The 18,951-nt window shown below is 46.9% G+C and overlaps 1 protein-coding gene and 1 long non-coding RNA gene across 2 annotated transcripts in view; one reads left to right on the top strand and one right to left on the bottom strand.

The window, feature by feature from the left end:
- LOC148132257 (uncharacterized) overlaps nt 1-18,951 on the top strand; it is a 308,260-nt gene that overhangs the window by 246,493 nt on the left and 42,816 nt on the right. The gene's annotated exons all lie outside the window — the stretch shown is intronic.
- The window catches only part of ACVRL1 (activin A receptor like type 1), a 58,641-nt gene that overhangs the window by 20,831 nt on the left and 18,859 nt on the right, over nt 1-18,951 (bottom strand). The window contains exons 3-8 of the mRNA XM_087956253.1: nt 17,705-17,929; nt 13,478-13,689; nt 11,244-11,343; nt 8,625-8,771; nt 8,109-8,384; nt 321-518 (exon numbers count right to left, since the gene is read on the bottom strand). Of these exons, the coding sequence (XP_087812379.1) occupies nt 321-518; nt 8,109-8,384; nt 8,625-8,771; nt 11,244-11,343; nt 13,478-13,689; nt 17,705-17,929 (1,158 nt within the window). The remainder of the gene's footprint in view (nt 1-320; nt 519-8,108; nt 8,385-8,624; nt 8,772-11,243; nt 11,344-13,477; nt 13,690-17,704; nt 17,930-18,951) is intronic.

Genomic DNA, 18,951 nt, shown 5'->3' with positions numbered 1-18,951 from the left:
CTTTTCTGAACAGGTGGGTACACACTGTCAGAAGCCATTAAATGTTGCGAATGAAGATGCTATTTCAGATACTTAAAATAGTCCCGTGACTAGCAGAAAAAAATAATCTGATTGTATTTGGATCAGAGAGGATTGATTTCTGCAAAGCTTCGACCCATTTTTGTAGAGCTCTCCTTTTGAACTTAGAATCTTATCTTACTTGCAACTTACCATAGTATAAACATCCTGTGGCAGGAATAAGTGGATAGCACTTTTCCTAAACCATGAGGCAAGGCCTTAGATTACCGCATCTTAACTTATTTCCATTTGGCTTTCCTTACCATTCACAATGGTTCTTCGGGCTATCTCCCATAGAACCAGACCATAAGCCCAGATGTCTGTCCGCTTGAAGGATTCAAAGCAGTCCATACGAATCTGTTCATCCAAAACTTCAGGTGCCATATAGCGTTTGGTGCCCACCCGTGGGTTGTTCCCAATATCCAAGTAATCATTGCTCTGGGAATGCATGACTGCCAATCCTGAAAGAGAGGAACAATGCCACCATGATAAGGATGGTTGTCCTATTTTTTTTGGAACAAGTGGGCAATTTTTAATCAGGAAGCTAAACATCAAAAAAGTCAGATTTAACTGGAAAAAAGGGCATTACCCTGAATTTACAAGAGTAGCATAACTTTTGTGGCTTGTATAGCATTACAGAGAGAGCATGAAAATGCACCTTGGTTTAGTGGGATGAGGTATATGGACATGCCTTTGTCTATGGCATATGAGTTCACATGCACCACAATTCTGGTCTATTCTTTTCCTTTATTTGTACTTGGCTTTCTATGAAGTAAGAATCATGCTTTTTTTTTTTTTTTTTGAGTTGAGAGGTGCCATTGTTGTTCACTCTGTAAACTCTGTTCTGCTGAGAAACTAATTAGGAATAAGGCTGACTGGGCTAATCAATAAAATCTCTTAGGAATGTCTAAATCAGGGATTCCTAAACTTTTTATCATCATACCTCTCTTTAGCATAACATTAATGTACACATCTCCCCTAAAAATCCAAACATCATAATGAAGACAAATGAATAATGAAAACAATACAATGAAATTTTGGGAAAGGTGAATTTATTTTAACAATGTACTGTATCTAAAACAACGTTCCTCAACTTTCTGGCTCCACAGACTGATGGTGGCTGCGGTGGCGGGGAGAGGAGACGGTTTCACATGCACACACACTGCTTGTGCAAATGGAGCTTCCTGCACTTGCCCGCCACTTGAATGGCCCGGTTTCCATCGGGCCATGGACCCAGTGGTGGGATTCAAAAATTTTACTACCGGTTCTGTGGGTAATGTGCCACCTGGATAACTGACAAGCGCTGTGCTTGGGTGCACAACGTTTGGAAATCCTCTTGTTTCCTGCTTTTTCAACCTCAACTGTGCTGTGCAAAGCAGCTGAGGAGGGAAAAGCAGGGAATAAAGGACAGCCTAGAGCCCAGGCAGGCAGGTGGGCCAAACACTGAACTGGTTTGGTGTCAGCTGCTCTTCGCAACTACAGGTTCTATAGAACCGGGCCGAACCAGTAGCATCCCACCCCTGGTGGGCATAGCTTGGTGGGTGTGGCAGGGGAAGGATACCGTAAAATCTCCAGTCAGAGGTGGTATTTGCCGGTTCTCCGAACTACTCAAAATTTCCACTACCGGTTCTCCAGAACTGGTCAGAATCTGCTGAATACCACCTCTGCATGGACCGATAGCAGTTTACGGACTGCGGGGTTGGGGACTTTTGATCTAAAATGTTCTTCACCTCTCCCTGGACTCTGTGTGCACTTTTCCGAGAGAGGAACACTGCATAATTTGGTAAACCCTGGTCTAAACAGAAAGCTTAACTTACATCCTTGGGATTTGGTAAAAGCTAATATCTGAAGCCAGGAAACTCTGTCGCCCTAGTGTGAATGGCTGATAATCATGAGTTATTTGTCCTTTCCTCTAAAACATATGGCTTGATCTGTTTAAGTGAGTTTTCTCAAGCTGTTGCATTGTAAACATATCTGGGAACAGATCTATTTGTTTACGCATATAAAGGTCAAATTAGTCACCCTTAATGCAATCAGGAAATTATGTGCCTTATTGGAAAAAACTGTGGATGTCAGATATGAACTTGTGAAAAGGAGTGGTTATTTCAGAAATTATTCCGTTCCATTCCATTCCATTCCAACAGGTCCCGGACTCACAAAACGTATTAAAATAAAAAGACTAAAATACACTAAATATAATAAAATAAGAACATGTATGAAAAGAGAAGAGTAGGACAAAATAAGAACAATATAGCAGCTAATACTTTATACCAGGGTTGTCAAACTCAAGGCCCGGGGCCCGGATCCAGCCCATGGGGTGCTTAGATCTAGCCCGTAGGGCTGCTCTGGAAACAGCGGACCAGCCTGCGATGCCTCTGTCAGTGAAAATGGAGCATGGGAGGGCTTTGTGTGATCCTCCCAAACTCTGTTTTCGCTGGCAGAGGGTTGCAGGAGGCTGTTGCAGCTGAAAATGGAGCTCAGAAGTCTGTTTTTGCTGGCAGAACTCTCGGGCCGCCACAGGTGCCCTGACTGGAATGACGTCAAGTTGGCCATGCCCACCCTGGCCACATCCTTCCCGCCCCGCCAAGGTCAAACACAACCCTGATGTGGCCTTCAATGAAATTGAGTTTGACACTCCTGCTTTATACCATACAACCTGTTAGGTTTGGAGAGTAATGGAGACCAGACATCTGACCAGTGACTTCAACTCTTTATTAACAGTAAATAGAACAGAACAGAGCAAGGCTATGGGCAGCAGTAACCCTTTTATAGGGTTGGCTGCTATCCTATTAACCAATAATAAGTGCATAAGGTCCAAACCAATAACCAATAGGAAGTGTCCTAAGTTTGGCCAATCAGGGGCTTTTATGAACCAATCCTTGTTTGCTGTTCAAGGACCAATCAAATGTGCAGGCTTCCAAAACCTACTTTGCATTTGGGCTTATTTACTTTATTCATTCACAACACCCCTCCCCCTTGGGTTCCGTTTGAGGGGAGCTGTAACAAAATCTTCAAGATAGACAGGCCGTTTGGTCTGTCTGGATGATTTCCGTGGCTCCACCGGGCTTGTTCTCAAGTCCGGTTCCGGTGGAGCGTTTGGATGATCTTTATTAAGTTCCATTTCGCTGCACGGTGATTCCGTGCTGCTTCCGTTGTTGTTGTCTCCGCCAATCAGTGTTTCTTCGGGGTTTCGCAGTTCGGTTTCCCCCGTGTTCAAGTCCCATGGCAAAGTCAACTCCCTCCCCGCTTCAATCCCCGGTACTTCGCTGGGCCGTAGGTTTTCCGTTGGCCTGCTATCCGTCGTATCGAAGTCAATTTCCTCGATATTTCCTCCCCCTCAGTTGGTGAACCCGGGAGTCATGGGCGCTGGGTAGTAATCTCGAACGGAGTTGGTCTATGTGGCGTTTCCACACCCTCCCATCGTCTGTTAGGAGGCGGTAAGATTTAGGCCCAGTGAGGTGGGTAACGGTTGCGGGTATCCATAAAGGGTCGCCGGAGAAGTTTTTGGCAAAGATTAAATCGCCTACCTTAAATTCCCGGCATTTGCTGCTGGAGCCGAAAGGCTTTTCGGGTGCGTATGCGGGGTGGAGCCGGTCGAGGTGCGATCGTAGTTTCCGCCCCATAAGAAGTTCGGCGGGCGTTTTGTTGGTAACGCTGTGGGGCGTGATGTGCTGCAGCAATAAAATCCGATTGATTTTCTCATCGATGTTTCCGAATTCCATTTTGTGGAGGGTCTTTTTTACAAACTGTACCATGCGCTCTGCGCGCCCGTTCGCCGCAGGGTGCGTGGGCGAGGTCAGCAGATGGCGGATGCCCCGGTCAGCAAGATATTGTTCAAATGGTAATGCTGTGAACTGTGGGCCGTTATCCGAGACGAGGACGTCCGGAAAACCATGTGTGGCAAATAGCCTGTTTAATTTGTTGATAACTGAGTCCGTTGTAGTTGTGCTCATTCGATGAATCTCGAGCCAATTCGAATAGGCATCGACTGTAATAAGGAAAGTGTGCCCTTTTGTAGGCCCCGCAAAGTCAATATGGATACGGGACCATGGTCCTCTCGGAGTTTCCCATTCAGTTGGGCTTGCTTTAGGTGGGGCGTTGCTGACGTCTTGACAACGTTGACAAGTAGCGACCCAGGCCTCGATTCGTTTGTCGATTCCCGGCCACCAGGCGTAGCTCCGTGCGAGTGCTTTCATCCGCACGATGCCCGGATGTCCGTCGTGCAATACCGCTAAAACAGTTCGTTGCAGTTTGCTCGGGATTACAACTCTATCGCCCCACAAGATGCAGACCTTTTGAGAAAACAGTTCGGTTTGGCGTGCTTTGAACGGCGCCCATTCAGGTGATAGCTGTTCTGTTGGCCAACCACGCTCAACCCAGCGTAGGAGGTGTTGCAGGGCCGGATCTCGTTTTGTCTCGAGGGCAATGTCTCTCGCCGTCAATGGCGGCGCGTGTAGAGTCTCAATTTGCAACGTTGTGATGGTTGGGACTGGATCTTCAACCGATTCTGGAAGCGGTGTTCTGCTCAATGCATCAGCGTGGAGAATTGATTTCCCGGCGGTGTTGCAAGGTGTAATTGTACGCCGCCAAGAATTCAGACCAGCGGGTCATTCTGGGGGACAATATATACGGGGTTGGTTTATTACCCGCAATAATCCCCAGTAGTGGTTTATGATCAGTAATTATTGTAAACGCACGCCCATACACATATTCATGAAACCTTTTCACTGCCGCCACAATAGCTAAAGCTTCTTTATCCAGCTGACTATAATTTCTTTCAGCTTTAGCTAAAGTTCATGAAAAAATGCGACGGGAGCTTCTGCTCTGTTCGGTAATACGGGCCAGGATTGCTCCAACCCCAAAAGGTGAGGCGTCACAAGTAATAGTTAACGGCAGAGTCTCGTTGTACTGCATAAGTACAGAATCAGAAGTTAGCAATTTCTTTACTTGTTGGAAAGCGTTTTGTTCACGTTGTCCCCAAAGCCACGTTGCTTTTTTGTCTAAGAGTCTATGTAATGGTTCAGCTACGGTTGCTTTATTGGGTAAAAAGACGTTATAAAAATTGATAAGTCCAAGGAACGCCTGTAGATCTGCCTTGTTCCTTGGAATGGGGGCCTTCTTAATTGCCTTTAATTTGTCCTCAGTGGGATGGATTCCTTGACTGTCCAGGAGGTATCCCAAAAACTCCACCCTTTCGGTACATAACTGGCATTTATTTTTTTAACTTTGAGGCCTGCGTTTTGGAACCTTTGTAAAACTATGCGGAGTCGTTTTTCTAGAATGTCTCTGTTCGGGCGGCGATGAGCACATCGTCGAAATACGGTACGACCCCTCTTATTCCTTGTAACAGCCTTTCCATTAAGCTCTGAAAAATTCCTGGAGCGACGCTCACCCTGAACTGGAGCCGGTTGCATTTAAATGCGCCCTATGCGTGACGATAGTTTGCGCCTCCGCGGTGGCCGGATCTACAGGCAATTGTTGATATGCCTGGGCTAGGTCTAATTTAGCGAAAACTTTCCCGCCACCCAGGGAATGGAGCAGGTGTTGCACTACCGGCACCGGGTACGCACTTTGCTGAAGTGCGTGGTTTAGGGTGGCCCGGTAGTCTCCGCAAATTCTCAGTGACCCATCAGGCTTGATAGGCGTCACTATTGGGGTTTCCCACCGGGCGTGGTCGGTGGGTTCCAGCATGCCCTGTTCTATTAGCTTATCGAGTTGTTCATTGATTTTAGGTTTCAGGGCGAACGGCACCCGACGCGGCTTAAGGCGGATGGGTGCTACCTCAAGGTTCAAGTTAAATGAGATCGGGGTCCCCTTGTACTTGCCTAGTCCGTTCGCGAAAACGTCTTGGAATTCTTGCACGAGGGCTTCCTCCCAATCGTTGCTCTCGGCACGGTGGACTCCGGCTACAGTGATTCCAAGTGGTCTGAACCATTGAAGGCCTAAAAGACTAGGCCGGTCACGGTCCACGACAGTCAGTGGTAGTGCGACGGTGCGGTCCTTGAAAGAGACCTGAATTGGCGGGACCCGACAACGGGAATTCGGTTACCCTGGTAATCTTTGAGGATAACCCTTTGAGGGTTTAGGTCTTGGCGGCGAATCGTCGGAATGAGCTGTTGAAGCGTCTTCCAGGACACCATGGAGAGGGATGATCCTGAGTCCACCTCCATTACACAAGGTTTGTTTTCTATAGCGACCTCTACTCGGATTTTCCTGGCATCAAGGGATGTAGCGTGGCCTATAGTAATTGTTTGGTGGGTCTCTTCCCGCCTGGTTTCTTCACGCCTGGTGGAAGTGGTGGACGGTTTGTTTCTGTAGGAGTGGCTTCTCCATTGGTGATTCAGTTTGTCTCGGGATGTGCCAAGAATCCTGAAGACTGGTATTCGGCCTGTCGGGTTTGGAGTTTTGTTTGCTTCTGCAAACCTTTGCGATGTGACCTCTTTTCCGCAAACGCGGCAGAGTGCGTCGAGGAATTTGCAGCTGGATCGGGGGTGATTCGCCCCACATCCTGCACAAGGTCGAGATGAGGGTTGTGTGAACTGGTCTCGTTCCGTTCAGAGTCGGTTGACCTCTTCCTCATCGCTTTCTGATGGGGATTCTAGGTCTTCGTGGTGAGTCGATACCGGGTGTCTCTCTGAGCGAGGCGAGGTATCTTTGGCGAGTTGACGTAGCGGTGCGTTGGTGCGGCGCATTCGGGCTGCCGACTTTTTGGTCGCCTCCGCTGCAGTGGCTTCTTTGAGGGCATCGGTGAGGCTGATGTCCCCCTTAGCCATAATTTTGCTCTGGATCGTGCCGTCTTCTAGGCCCAGAACCAGGCGGTCTCGGAGGGCTTCTTCTAAATCAGAGAATCCGCAGAGGCCTCCAAGGTTACGGAGATCTGCGATGTAGTTGGCAAGGCTTTCACCTTTCCGTTGGTCCCTCTGGTAATATTCGTGTCTTCTGACTAAGGTTGGCACGGTGGGCGCGAGAGTGAGCCTGTAGCAAAGGCTCGAGGACGTCCCAGTCCATCGCCTTTACTTCGGCTGGCTTGGCAAGTGATTTTTGCCATTTTAAACACGGTAGGCCCGCAGTGAGTTAGAAATATAGCTCTTTTTTTGCTGGTTGTAGCGTCTTTCAAATTGTTGGTCTCCAGAAACATCTGGAACCTATCCATGTACGACTCCCAGTCTTCGGTTTCTGGGTTGAATGGAGCGGGTGGTACGGCACCGCTGGCCATGTTGCCATTGATGGTGCGTGTTCGACCACGTGCTCTGTGTGTTGCTCTGTAGATCAGTCAGCTCTTCGTTCTCCGTATCCCATCCTCGTCGCCAGTGTTAGGTTTGGAGAGTAATGGAGACCAGACATCTGACCAGTGACTTCAACTCTTTATTAACAGTAAATAGAACAGAACAGAGCAAGGCTATGGGCAGCAGTAACCCTTTTATAGGGTTGGCTGCTATCCTATTAACCAATAATAAGTGCATAAGGTCCAAACCAATAACCAATAGGAAGTGTCCTAAGTTTGGCCAATCAGGGGCTTTTATGAACCAATCCTTGTTTGCTGTTCAAGGACCAATCAAATGTGCAGGCTTCCAAAACCTACTTTGCATTTGGGCTTATTTACTTTATTCATTCACAACACAACCAATATAGTTAATCCAGATAAGGATTGCAGTAAATAGGAAGTAACTACTAAGTTCTAAGCTCTCTGTTAGGAGCCTAATCATGACTGTACCTTCCATCCTTACCTGTGTGACATTTTGTTCTTATATTTGTAGCAGAGAGGGATCATAGAACCAGGGTGGGAAATATATTGTTAGGCCTGACTCCCCCAACCTATCAGATATATAAATTTTAATTCCAGAATTCTCAGTAGGAATTCTGTGAACTGAAACCCACACATCTGGAAGGCAATCAGATTGCAGAAGGCTAATAGGTTAATGACTTAGATTTCTAAGGGGCAAATATAAGAACTCAGATTACTTCCCCTAGAAAGCTTTACTGCCCTTAAGAAAAAGGTACACATCAACACCTCTGCGTGGCCAAAAATATTTGCTCTAAAATCCACTCACCTAAATCAGCAATGCAGCACTGCTTATTGTTCTTGACCAGGATGTTCCTGCTTTTCAGATCCCGATGAGCAATGGCTGGCTTGCCCTGGGTGCCAAAGATCTCCACGTGCAGGTGAACGAGCCCGCAGATGATTGAGGTGGCCAAACGCAAGCAAGTCTCTACGTCCAGCACTGCGCATTGCAAGTAATCATAGAGGGAGCCATGCTCATGATAGTGGGTGATTAGCCAAAGTTGAGTGCTTGAATTCCGCGATGTCATGTCTGATGCAATGAATCCTGTGGGCAGGGAAGGAAGGGAAAGCTCAGCGTTACACAGGCAAAGTACCAAAATTGACAAAGGAGCCATCAAAGTATCTATAAATTATGTGCTGTGTGTATGGGTAAATGAGACATAGACTTTTAAATCTCTGAGCTTCTTCAGCTCTTTTGGGTCTTGAAATGTGCTGCGTCTGTTTGCTTGCCTAAGACTTCTTGGGACTGATGCAGCTGCTGGATTTCTGCACTTTTTCCACTCACCTAAGATGTTGTCATGCCTTAGCAGCACCGTGTTGTAAATCTCAGTCTCACGAAACCACGACTGCTCATCCCGGGAAGAGAAAATCTTGACCGCCACGTTTTCCCCGTGCCAAGTACCACGCCACACTTCCCCATAGCGTCCTTTGCCTATTGTAAGGGAGAGGAACATACTTTTCAAACTCTTTCACGTGCCTTCACAAATGACTTTTTGTGCCTGAGCTGATTGATGTTTCAGTCATATTAGATGAAATATTAGCATTTAAATGTCTAACATACCTGACTCATTATTATTTTTTTGCCAGAACAGCTGCAGGAATTGACAACAGTGAAAAATACCTTGATCAATTTAATCAGAAATAGTTATTGATTTATAGTTGGCTCTCTTAGCCTATTTTCCAAAACTGCTATGGATAAATATGCAACCCGTTCAGAATCTAAATACTATTACTTTTAAATGCTTGAGAACAAAACATTCGGAGGATGATTGCTAGCAGAACGCAAAGTTTCCTTGTCAAATATTCCAAAACATTTTGCTGGTGGCAAACTGGCAATAAGAGACATTTCCATGGAAAAATTAACAGATGACACACAGTTCTTTCCTTGCCTAATGTTTATCCATTAAGTTAAGAATTTTCTTCTCAGTATCTCAGAGTTAAGGCAGATCAGCCCAAGTGCAGGCTTGATCTCCATTTTAGGTAGGCTTGCAGATAACAGAAACAAGCATGTTTAATGAAATGGCTCCAGAGCTGAGTGATAAACATTAACATGTTTACGTGAAGCGTCTGTTAATGGACCAGAATACTTCAGGCAGCAGGAAGACTATCCAGGGTTTGAATTTGTCCATGCGCAAATAATCCTTGCACATAAAAGAAGACAGGCTATTTCTTTGCTCTGACTACAGCATCTCTGTGTTCTCATGATGTGTTCTATATTCAGCAAGCGAGCTAATAAATTTCTGCTTTATAGCGGGATAATCCTGTCTGGAAGAAAAATGATATTTCTGTTTACAGGGGAAATTGGCCTGCTTCAAGGCTGTCTGTCTTCCCCCTCATGCCAGCAACCTTCAGGGAAACCTACAACCAAGATTATAGTGATGTCATGCCACCTTCACAGCTCTAGGTGAGATTTCTGAGGAGGAATCCTCAGAGATGAGGAGGTAGCTGAGTAGATTCCCCCATTATGAATATATTACTATGGCTGGTTACGCAGCTAGCTAGATGCTCAGACTGGATCTGGCATTTTTATTTCCCTGTGAAGTTCTCCCAAGGACCTGGGATAGGTAGATGTCTGTTGTTTAATAATATTAAAGGGGTTGTTACATGTTCCAGGTAAAGCAGCCCTTTTGCAATTGGCTGCAGGTGATTTTGTCAATGCCTATTATTATTATTATTATTATTATTATTATTATTATTATTATTATTATTATTATTATTATTATTATTATTATTATTATTATTATTATTATTATTATTATTATTATTATACCTGCACTAAAATGTGGATAGGAGGGTACTAACAATATTGATTTTTTTGGGGGGAATTGACAGTGGGGTCTCTCAGGGTTCAATTGCTTCAAGAACTGTGGTGGTGCAGTGGTTAGAATGCAGTACTGCAGGCTAACTCACTGCTCACTCCAGGAGTTCGATTCCAAGCCGCTCAAGGTTGACTCAGCCTTCCCTCCCTCCGAGGTCAGTAAAATGAGGAGCCAGATTGTTGGGGGGCAATATGCTGACTCTGTAAACCACTAAGAGAGGGCTGTGAAGCCCTGTAAGTCTGAGCGCTATTGCTAGTGCTTCAGAATCTGCAGTCTGTAGGCTCAAAACACTTTATAGGAATTGGGCATAGAAAGAGTGCTGGAGTGTGGAAAGTGTTGTATGCCTCAAACCCACTGTTCAGCTGAGGCATATCTGTGCCTCAGCTGGCACTGTTCATGAGGCATATCTCCACACAGCACTCTTTCTATGCCCAATTCCTATAAAGTGTTTTGAGCCTACAGACTGCAGATATTCAGCCGGTTCGCACGGGATCGGGCGAACCAGTAGCAAGAATTTGGCATGAGTCGCCAAACTGGTAGTAAGTTCTACCTGGCCACGTCCCCGACTTGGTTGCCCTCCCGCCTGATGCTCGCTTACCCCGCCCACCTGACATTCGCCTAAGGTATTTCTTTTTTTTCCCTCCTGACAATCAGCTGTTCATACAATCAGCTGTGCCTGGATTCCCCTTCCTGAGGCCCAGGAAGGCAAAAAATGGAGGGAGGAGCTCAGCCCCCCACCTCCATTTTTTGCCTTCCAGAGCCCCAGAGGAGCCTTAAGGGAGCAAAAACGCCCCCCCCCCCACAGAGGCTCCTCTGAGGCTAGGAAGCTCCCAAAACCAGGTGGGGGCTGCAAAAAAACAAAACAAAAAAACCCACACCCACCCAGTCACATGGCCACGGCCACCAAGCCACGCCCACAGAACCAATAGTAAAAAAAATTTGAATCCCACCACTGCTCATGAATGAAGTGTTGGCTCAAGCCTGTACATTTTATCAGAGAACTGAAATGCATATTCTTGTTTCCAGCAGGTTCAGCAGTTCTCTGCTGGTGACAGTTCAGGTGTTTCTTTCTCTCCTTGGCTTACCAACGCATTCAACCAAGGTGATCTGCCGAGCCACAGTTCTTTGGACTAGAAAGGGGAGCCCAGAGCCGCTTCCAGTCGTGCATTCATCATTCAGCAGGACCTGAATACGAATCAAACATGTGAAGAATCTTAGAGGAACAGAGGCAGAGGTATATTTTGGTGAGAGTAATAAGCATGCCAAGCCTCATCAGATGAATGCAGTGGGAACTTTTTTTCAGGATGCCAAACCGCCCCGTCCCCCATAGTCCTTGGCAGGATCCGGCTCATTTTGAACATGACCTTTCTTCTGCTGGCTTCTCCCGCACCCAAACACCTGGAATTTTTTTTTTTAAAACTGCTTTACCTGCAGTGATAGCTGCAGTTAACTGCACCGGAGGTATCTGTATTTTCTTCTCTGTGTGTTGTATCTGTGTAAGTTTCTGCTTTTTCTTTGTATGTCATATCTTTTTTGGTATACAGTACATTTGCATGGGAAGTGCAGGGCAGGTGATGCATATGTTCTGCTGGGGGTCACATAACCAGGAGGGAGGGAGGCTTAGAAGGGAGGAATCAGAAACATTCCAAGCATCTGCCCAAGTGCTTCTCTTACAGCAGGGGTGTCAAACTCATGTTGTCACGTTGTTGTCATGTGACATATCATGACTTTCTCCCCCTTTGCTAAATCGGGTGTGGCCAGTGCGTGATGCATCCGGCCTGTGGGCCACGAGTTTGACAGCTCTGTCCTACAGTGATACATTGGGTTTATTTCCCCCCACCCTGCAGAGCCTACTTGGATCAGTCCCATTTACAAATTCAGCATTTCTTTCACCAGTTTTTCCTGCCATTCCAAATCCATTTCCAATCTGTACGTGGAAAGTCAGTGGGACAGGCTCAGACTTGATCTACCTTGTATAGAAGTAATCCTTGACTTACAACCACAATTGAGCCCAAAATTTCTGTTGTTAAGTGAGGCATTTGTCAAGTGAATTTTGCCCCGTTTTTACCACCTTTCTTGCCCCAGTTGTTAAGTGAATCCCTGCAACTGTTATGTTAGTGACATAGCTGTTAAGTGAATCTGGCTTCCCCGCTGACTTTGCTTGTCAGAAGGTTGCAAAAGGGGATCACATGACCTCAGGACACTGCAACCGTCATAAATATGAACCAGTTGCCATGTATCTGAATTTTGATTACGTGACCTCAGGAACGCTTACAATGGTCGTAAGTGTGAAAAAGAGCCACAAATCACTTTTTTCCATGCTGTGGTAACTTTGAGCGGTCACTAAACAAACTGTTGTACCAGTAATTCCTTTCCAATAGTCAGTCGGGTTGGAAAGAATAAAAAGACAAGATCTAACACCAGCCAGAAATTATTCTAATGCACCTTTGCCGTTTTGGTTTAGCTTGATTTAACTTCTCTGATTTCCCATCTCAGAAAACTTCTCCTCCATAGTTTTATACCGAAGTTATTTTGAAAGAAACTTTAGTGGATCTCTAAGATCCTTCCTGTGGGAGAAGGCAAAAATACTAACAATAGCAGGGAAAAACCCCAAGGCCGAACAATTTAGACTGGAAAATATACAACAGCAGAAAGGTAAAACAAGCCAAAGGCAACCAATAGTGTAGGTTATAATATTTGAACCTAACCTGTCAGCTAACTGTCACAAAGGGCGACAACGGTGGCTCAGTGGATAAGATACTGAGCTTGTCGATCAGAAAGGTCGGCATTCGGTGGTTCAAATCCCTAGCATGGCCTAACAGAGTGAGCTCCCATTACTTGTCCCAGCTTCTGCCAACCTAGCAATTCAAAAGAACGTAAAAAATGCAAGTAGAAAAATAGGGAACACTTTGGTGGGAAGGTCATAGTGTTCTGTGCGTCTTCGGCGTTTAGTCATGCCAGCCACATGACCACGGAGACGTCTTCGGACAGTGCTGGCTCTTTGGCTTTGTAACGGGAGTTGAGCACCACCCCCAGAGCCGGAAACGACTAGCACATATGTGCGAGGGGAACCTTTACCTTTACTTTTTAACCTGTCACCATTAAAACAATTTTGGCTTAGAGCAGGGGTGTCAAATTGGTGGCCTGTGGGCTGGATGCATCATGCACAGGCCACACCCACTCCAGCTCTGCGAATAGAAAAAAGGTATGAAATGTCACATGGTGGCAGCATGATGTGGCGAATTTGACACCTGTGGCTTAGAGTAAGGTGCGCATCTAACCACAGTGGCATTGAATGCCATTCCTAGTGCAGACTTACTTCCAAGGTGCTGTCGCCAGCCAGAGAGTTCTTCAGCATAAAATCCACATCGCCCAATTCATTAGACCCAAACGGCATATGTCTCCGCCGGCTTTGGGCCCACTTCCAGACAAAGAGACCAACTAATATAGTGAGAATCAAAATAGCAGACAATGGAACCAGGACCATCAGGAGAAGATTCTTCAAAGGCGGGTCCTTTTCATCCAGATCGCCTGATTGGAAGAAGAATCCATTTAGTTACTACTGCTTTTGTTTTCTTTTTATAAAACTTTATTAAATTATATATATACATCTATCTATCTATCTATCTATCTATCTATCTATCTATCTATCTATCTATCTATCTATCTATCTATCTATCTATCTATCTATCTATCTATCTATCTATCTACTGTGTTTCTCACAAAATAAGGCTGGGCCTTATTTTTTTTTACCCCCGAAAAAACGGCTAGGCCGTCTTTTCGGGGGTGACTTCATTTCCTCCCACCCTTGCATCCTCGGGCGGGTGGGCGGTGATGGCTTGGATGTTGACCTCGGTGTTGGTGGGGCATTTCGTATTGGGAGACCTTCCACCACCGTTGCTTTCCCTCCTCTCCATGCTGCCGCGGCGTTTAGAGCAACGCTGCGGTGTTTGGTGCAGCCATGCACGGCCAGCCAGGGCTCCTCCCTGCAACCGGAGCCCGGCGGAGACACTCGGCTTCAGGCGCTCCTGTCGCCGCCTTCCCTTCTCTTTCGAAGGCAAAGCCAATTCTTTTAAAAACGATGCCCTACTACCGGTACGACAAAGCCTCCCCTGCCCGAGAGGGCAGCCCAACCCCACATGGGGAGGTAAATCTCCTGGGGCTGCAGCACAGGATCAGCCCACCCCAGGAGAAGCACCCAGCCGCCATCCCTGCCTGGCGCCAGGCAGAGCACGAACAGCTTCGCCTGGGGCGCCCAGCGCAGCTGACAGGTGGGCCCTCCTGCCCGGTGGTGGAGCTCTCGCCAAGGCAGCGAGCACCTCCCCTCTGGGCCCTCCGCTCATCCTGCCAGGGCCGCGCCAGAGCCGTATGGGCTGGGCACAGTGAGCCGCGGGTGCACGCCCGCCTGCCAAGCAAAAGAGCCGGGCCGACCCGAGCTTGGCTTCCTTCCCAAGTCCCTCCAGCCCAAACCCGAAGGGGCCACCAGGAGAGGCCGCCCGAGGTAGTGATAGCGCCCACCCATCCGTGGACAGGGAGGCAAGGCAATGGCCTGTGCCGCGTCCTCCTCCAAGCTGAGCCCCACCGAGTGAGTGCCTCTGCCCGATGCCCATGCCGCTGCAGTATTTGGAGCTGCTGGTGCATTTGGAGATGCATGGGGACGGGGCGAGGGGTGGAAAGGACGGGCGGCTTCGGGCTCTCTCCGCCGGCCCCGCTGGCCAGGGAAGCAGTGCTGCCGTCACCTCGCCTCCCTGTCCGCGGATGGGTGGGCACTATCACTGCCTCGGGCAGCCTCTCCTGGTGGCCCCTTCGGGTTTGGGCTGGAGGGACTTGGGAAGGAAGCCAAGCTCGGGTCGGCCTGGCTCTTTCGCTTGGCAGGTGGGCGTGCACCTGCAGCTCGCTTTCCCGGCTCTGGCCAGCCCGCACGGCTCTGGCGCGGCCCTGGCAGGATGAGCGGAGGGCCCGGCAGGGAGGCGCTCGCTGCTTTGGCGAGAGCTCCGCCGCCAGGCAGGAGGGCCCGCCTGTCAGCTGCACTGCGCGCCCCAGGCGAAGCTCTTCACGCTCTGCCCGGCGCCAGGCAGGGATGGCGGCTGGCGCTTCTCCCGGGGTGGGCCGATCCTGTGCTGCAGCCCCGGGATATTCGCCTCCCCACGTGGGGTTGGGCTGCCCTCTCGGGCAGGGGAGGCTTTGTCATACCAGTAGTAGGGCGTCATTTTTAAAAGAATTGGCTTTGCCTTCGAAGGCAAAGGGTGCGACAGGAGCGCCTGAAGCCGAGTGTCTCTGCCGGGGTCCGGTTGCAGGGAGGAGCCCTAGCTGGCCACGTGTGGCTGCGCCAAACGCCGGCAGCACGGGGTGAAGGGAAAGCAATGGTGACGGAAGGTCTCCTGATACGAAGTGCCCCACCAACGCCGAAGTCAACGCAGGCAGCACCATATCCAGGTATGCAACAAAAGTACTTCCTAACGGCAAGGACCCCCCCGCCATTCCCCCCCATTTCGCATGTTTAATATAGGCCTTAATTTGGGGGGGAGGGGCTTAGTTTGATTTTATGCCTATAAAACATGCTGGGACTTCCTATTGGGGGAGGCCGTATTGTTGGAGAAACACGGTATCTATCTACACACTCTCTCTCTCTCTCACACACACAGCATACTGTAAAAAACAAAAGAAATTAGAGGGAAAAGAAGGAAAGGACAGGGAAAAAGCAAAATTGGAGAATGCTGACAATAAAGAAAAAAAAGCTGTAAAAAAAAGTAATCCCTGATCTTTTTTGGGTGCAGATGCAAATGTAAAATACAATGACCCTTTTGAGTTAGAATCAGCCATAACACATGGTACTTCTATAGCAGTGGTGGGATTCAAATTTTTTTACTACAGGTTCTGTGGGCATGGCTTGGTGGGCGTGGCAGGGGAAGGATACTGTAAAATTCCCATTCCCTCCCCACCCTACTAACCTGCTTTCCAGCTCCATTCTCCTGTGCAGGCCAACAAAAGAAGACCCAGCCAATCAGCTGGGACTTGGGAGGCAAAGAATAGATGGGGGTGGGGCCAATCACAGGTGGTATTTGCTGGTTCTCCAAACTACTCAAAATTTCCGCTACCGGTTCTCCAGAACTGGTCAGAACCTGCTGAATACCACCTCTGTTCTATAGCCATAAACAAGTCTAATAATTAAATCCCAGAGTTAAAGTTGGTTACTACTGCTTTTCTGACAGCAACGGTTCCTGTAGATTAACCATGTATGACAGAGGTCTCCAAACTTGGCAACTTTAAGACTTATGGACTTCAACTCCCAGAATTCCTCAGCCAGCAATTCTGGGAGTTGAAGTCCACAAGTCTTAAAGTTGCCAAGTTTGGGGATCCCTGATGCATGACTTCCCAGTTATTCTTAACAAATGGAAATATCTCTCCAGAAGGAGGCATCTGAATTTCTTTACTCCATAATTCAGGAAGCCATACAGTCTTATACGATTTTCATTTCCTCTGATGATATAATTAACAAGAAATAGCATTACTATGGTGTCCAGAGGTGATTAAAATTGCACAATTACGGGAACTAGGTATGTCTACCTAGCCCACGGGTAGGGAAACTTGGCTCTTTTTGACTTGAATGGGACTGTTTAATATACAAATGTATTCTTTATTATTCTTTATTATTCTTTATATGTCCTACATTTGTATATTAAACAGTCCCATTCAAGTCAAAAATTGATTTCCCTCACAACTGAAAAACCAGTGGGCCAGGGATGGGGAACCTTTTATGGCTCACTCAGGAATTCTGGGAGTTGAAGTCCATAAGTGATAAAAGAGCCAAGTTTCCCTACTCCTGACCTAGCCTAGTAAAGAGAAGGGTTAGAGGGGACATGTTAGCTGTCTTCCAGTACTTGAAGGACTGCCAGAGAGAAGAGGAAGGGGTCAACTTGTTCTCCAAAGCAGCTGAGGGTAGAGAAACAAGAAACAGTGGATGGAAGCTGGTTAAAGAGAGATCCAACCTAGAACTAAGGAGAAATTTCCTAACAGTGAGAACAATGGAAGAGCTTGCCTCCTGGATTTGTGGGTGCTTCACCACTGGAGGTTTTCAAGAAAAGATTGGACAGCCATTTGTTGTTTGGGGGGTGGGGTGTAAAGTGTCCTGCCTTGGGCAGGGACTAGAAGATCTCCAAGGTCCCTTCCAGTCCTATAATTCTAAAAAGTGGAAAAGCTTAGCACCTAAAGCAGCCTCTTAACCTTACTGGAAACCTAACTTCGGCATGAAACCAAAACCATCAAGAGATAACGATGGTGAGTAACAATCCCATTTCAAAAGAAAGCAGAATTTTAACATCAAAGAGGGTTGATTAGCTAATCCATTCACAAAATGTAAAAGCATCTCATTTTATCCAGGAATGGAAAGATTACAACTGCTTGCTGAGTGCCTGTGCACGCGTGTGTATAATACTACAACCTATTGTGTATATTATTGTAGGGGGAAAGTCAAAAGGCACACAATCTTGTTCCCGTCTAGGGGAGAATAGTCTTCATAGAAGGAAATAATAACAATAAAAAATACCTTTTAGTCGGACGGAAAGATTGAAATTACACATGTTGCCCTGGCAGCATTTTGTGCCGAAGGTTTCTGTGATAGAGCCCCAGCAAAACTCATTTGCTTTTTGCAGACAGCCTTTCTTATTGATTATTTCCCCATTCTCCAAGTGTCTGCTTACAAAACACCAATCTCCTGAGCATGTGAAATTTCTTGAACAGTCCGATTGCATACAGACACAGTTCGACTGACCTGTAATACAAAAGAAAATATAATTCACAGGTATGAATGGATATCTTATTATTTGTTTATATGCCTTCTAAATCAGCTAATACAACAGCTGTATAGCAGAGGTGGTATTCAGCAGATTCTAACCAGTTCTGGAGAACCGGTAGCGGAAAATTTGAGTAGTTCAGAGAACTGGCAAACACCACCTCTGACTGCCCCCCTCCATCTATTCTCTGCCTCCAAAGTCCCAGTTGATCAGCTGGGTCTTCTTTTGTTGCCCTGCACAGGAGAACAGAGCTGGAAAGCAGGTTAGTGGGGTGGGGAGGGAATGGGGATTTTGCAGTAAGCTTCCCCTGCCATGCTCACCAAGCCATGCTCACCAAGCCCACTAAGTACGCCCACAGAACCAGTTGTAAAAATTTTTGAACCCCATCACTGCTGTATAGTATTTAGTGGCTGGAGTCATGCAATTAGGATTTGTTTGGTTTTAGCTGAAAATATTGGGGGAACCCAGTTTTGTTTTTGCTTTTTAGATTTGGATCCCACCTTTTACAACTTAAGGTAATGAACACACCAATATCTCATTCTATTTTTCCCACAACAAGTACCCTGTGAAGTGAGTTAGACCGAGAGAGAATGACTGGCCCAAGATCACCCAGCCAGTTTTTCCTACCTAGAACTCACAGTATGATAAGGAAGATGAGAAAACAGTGATGGTTCTAACCTATTCCATCTGTCCTGCCCATTATTCTTAGTAAGCATTCTATTGGCATCTAATGAAGTGTTCCTGTGTAACCATCAAAAGCATACAAAAATCAGTCGCGAGTCACTTCCACAAAAGTGACTTCCAGCATGTTCCTATGATCACCCAACTATTGCTGAAGTATTGTAAAGCTAGCCAACAATGTGACTGTTATTTTGCACAATGATGGTTGGACAACTCTGGAAAATGCTATCAATCGCTAGCATTAAAAGAGGGTTATTTAGGACTAGGAGAATAAAACAATAGGGCCATTGTCTCTCATTCTGGTAGATACTAGCTTGGC

This window comes from Notechis scutatus, chromosome 2 (genome assembly GCF_049901735.1).
Source record: "Notechis scutatus isolate UNSWTSFEM ecotype Mainland chromosome 2, rNotScu1.2, whole genome shotgun sequence".
In the NCBI taxonomy this organism is placed as follows: domain Eukaryota; kingdom Metazoa; phylum Chordata; class Lepidosauria; order Squamata; family Elapidae; genus Notechis; species Notechis scutatus.
The sequence above is the reverse complement of the archived record's forward strand: the minus strand, read 5'-3'. Positions and strand labels throughout refer to the sequence as shown.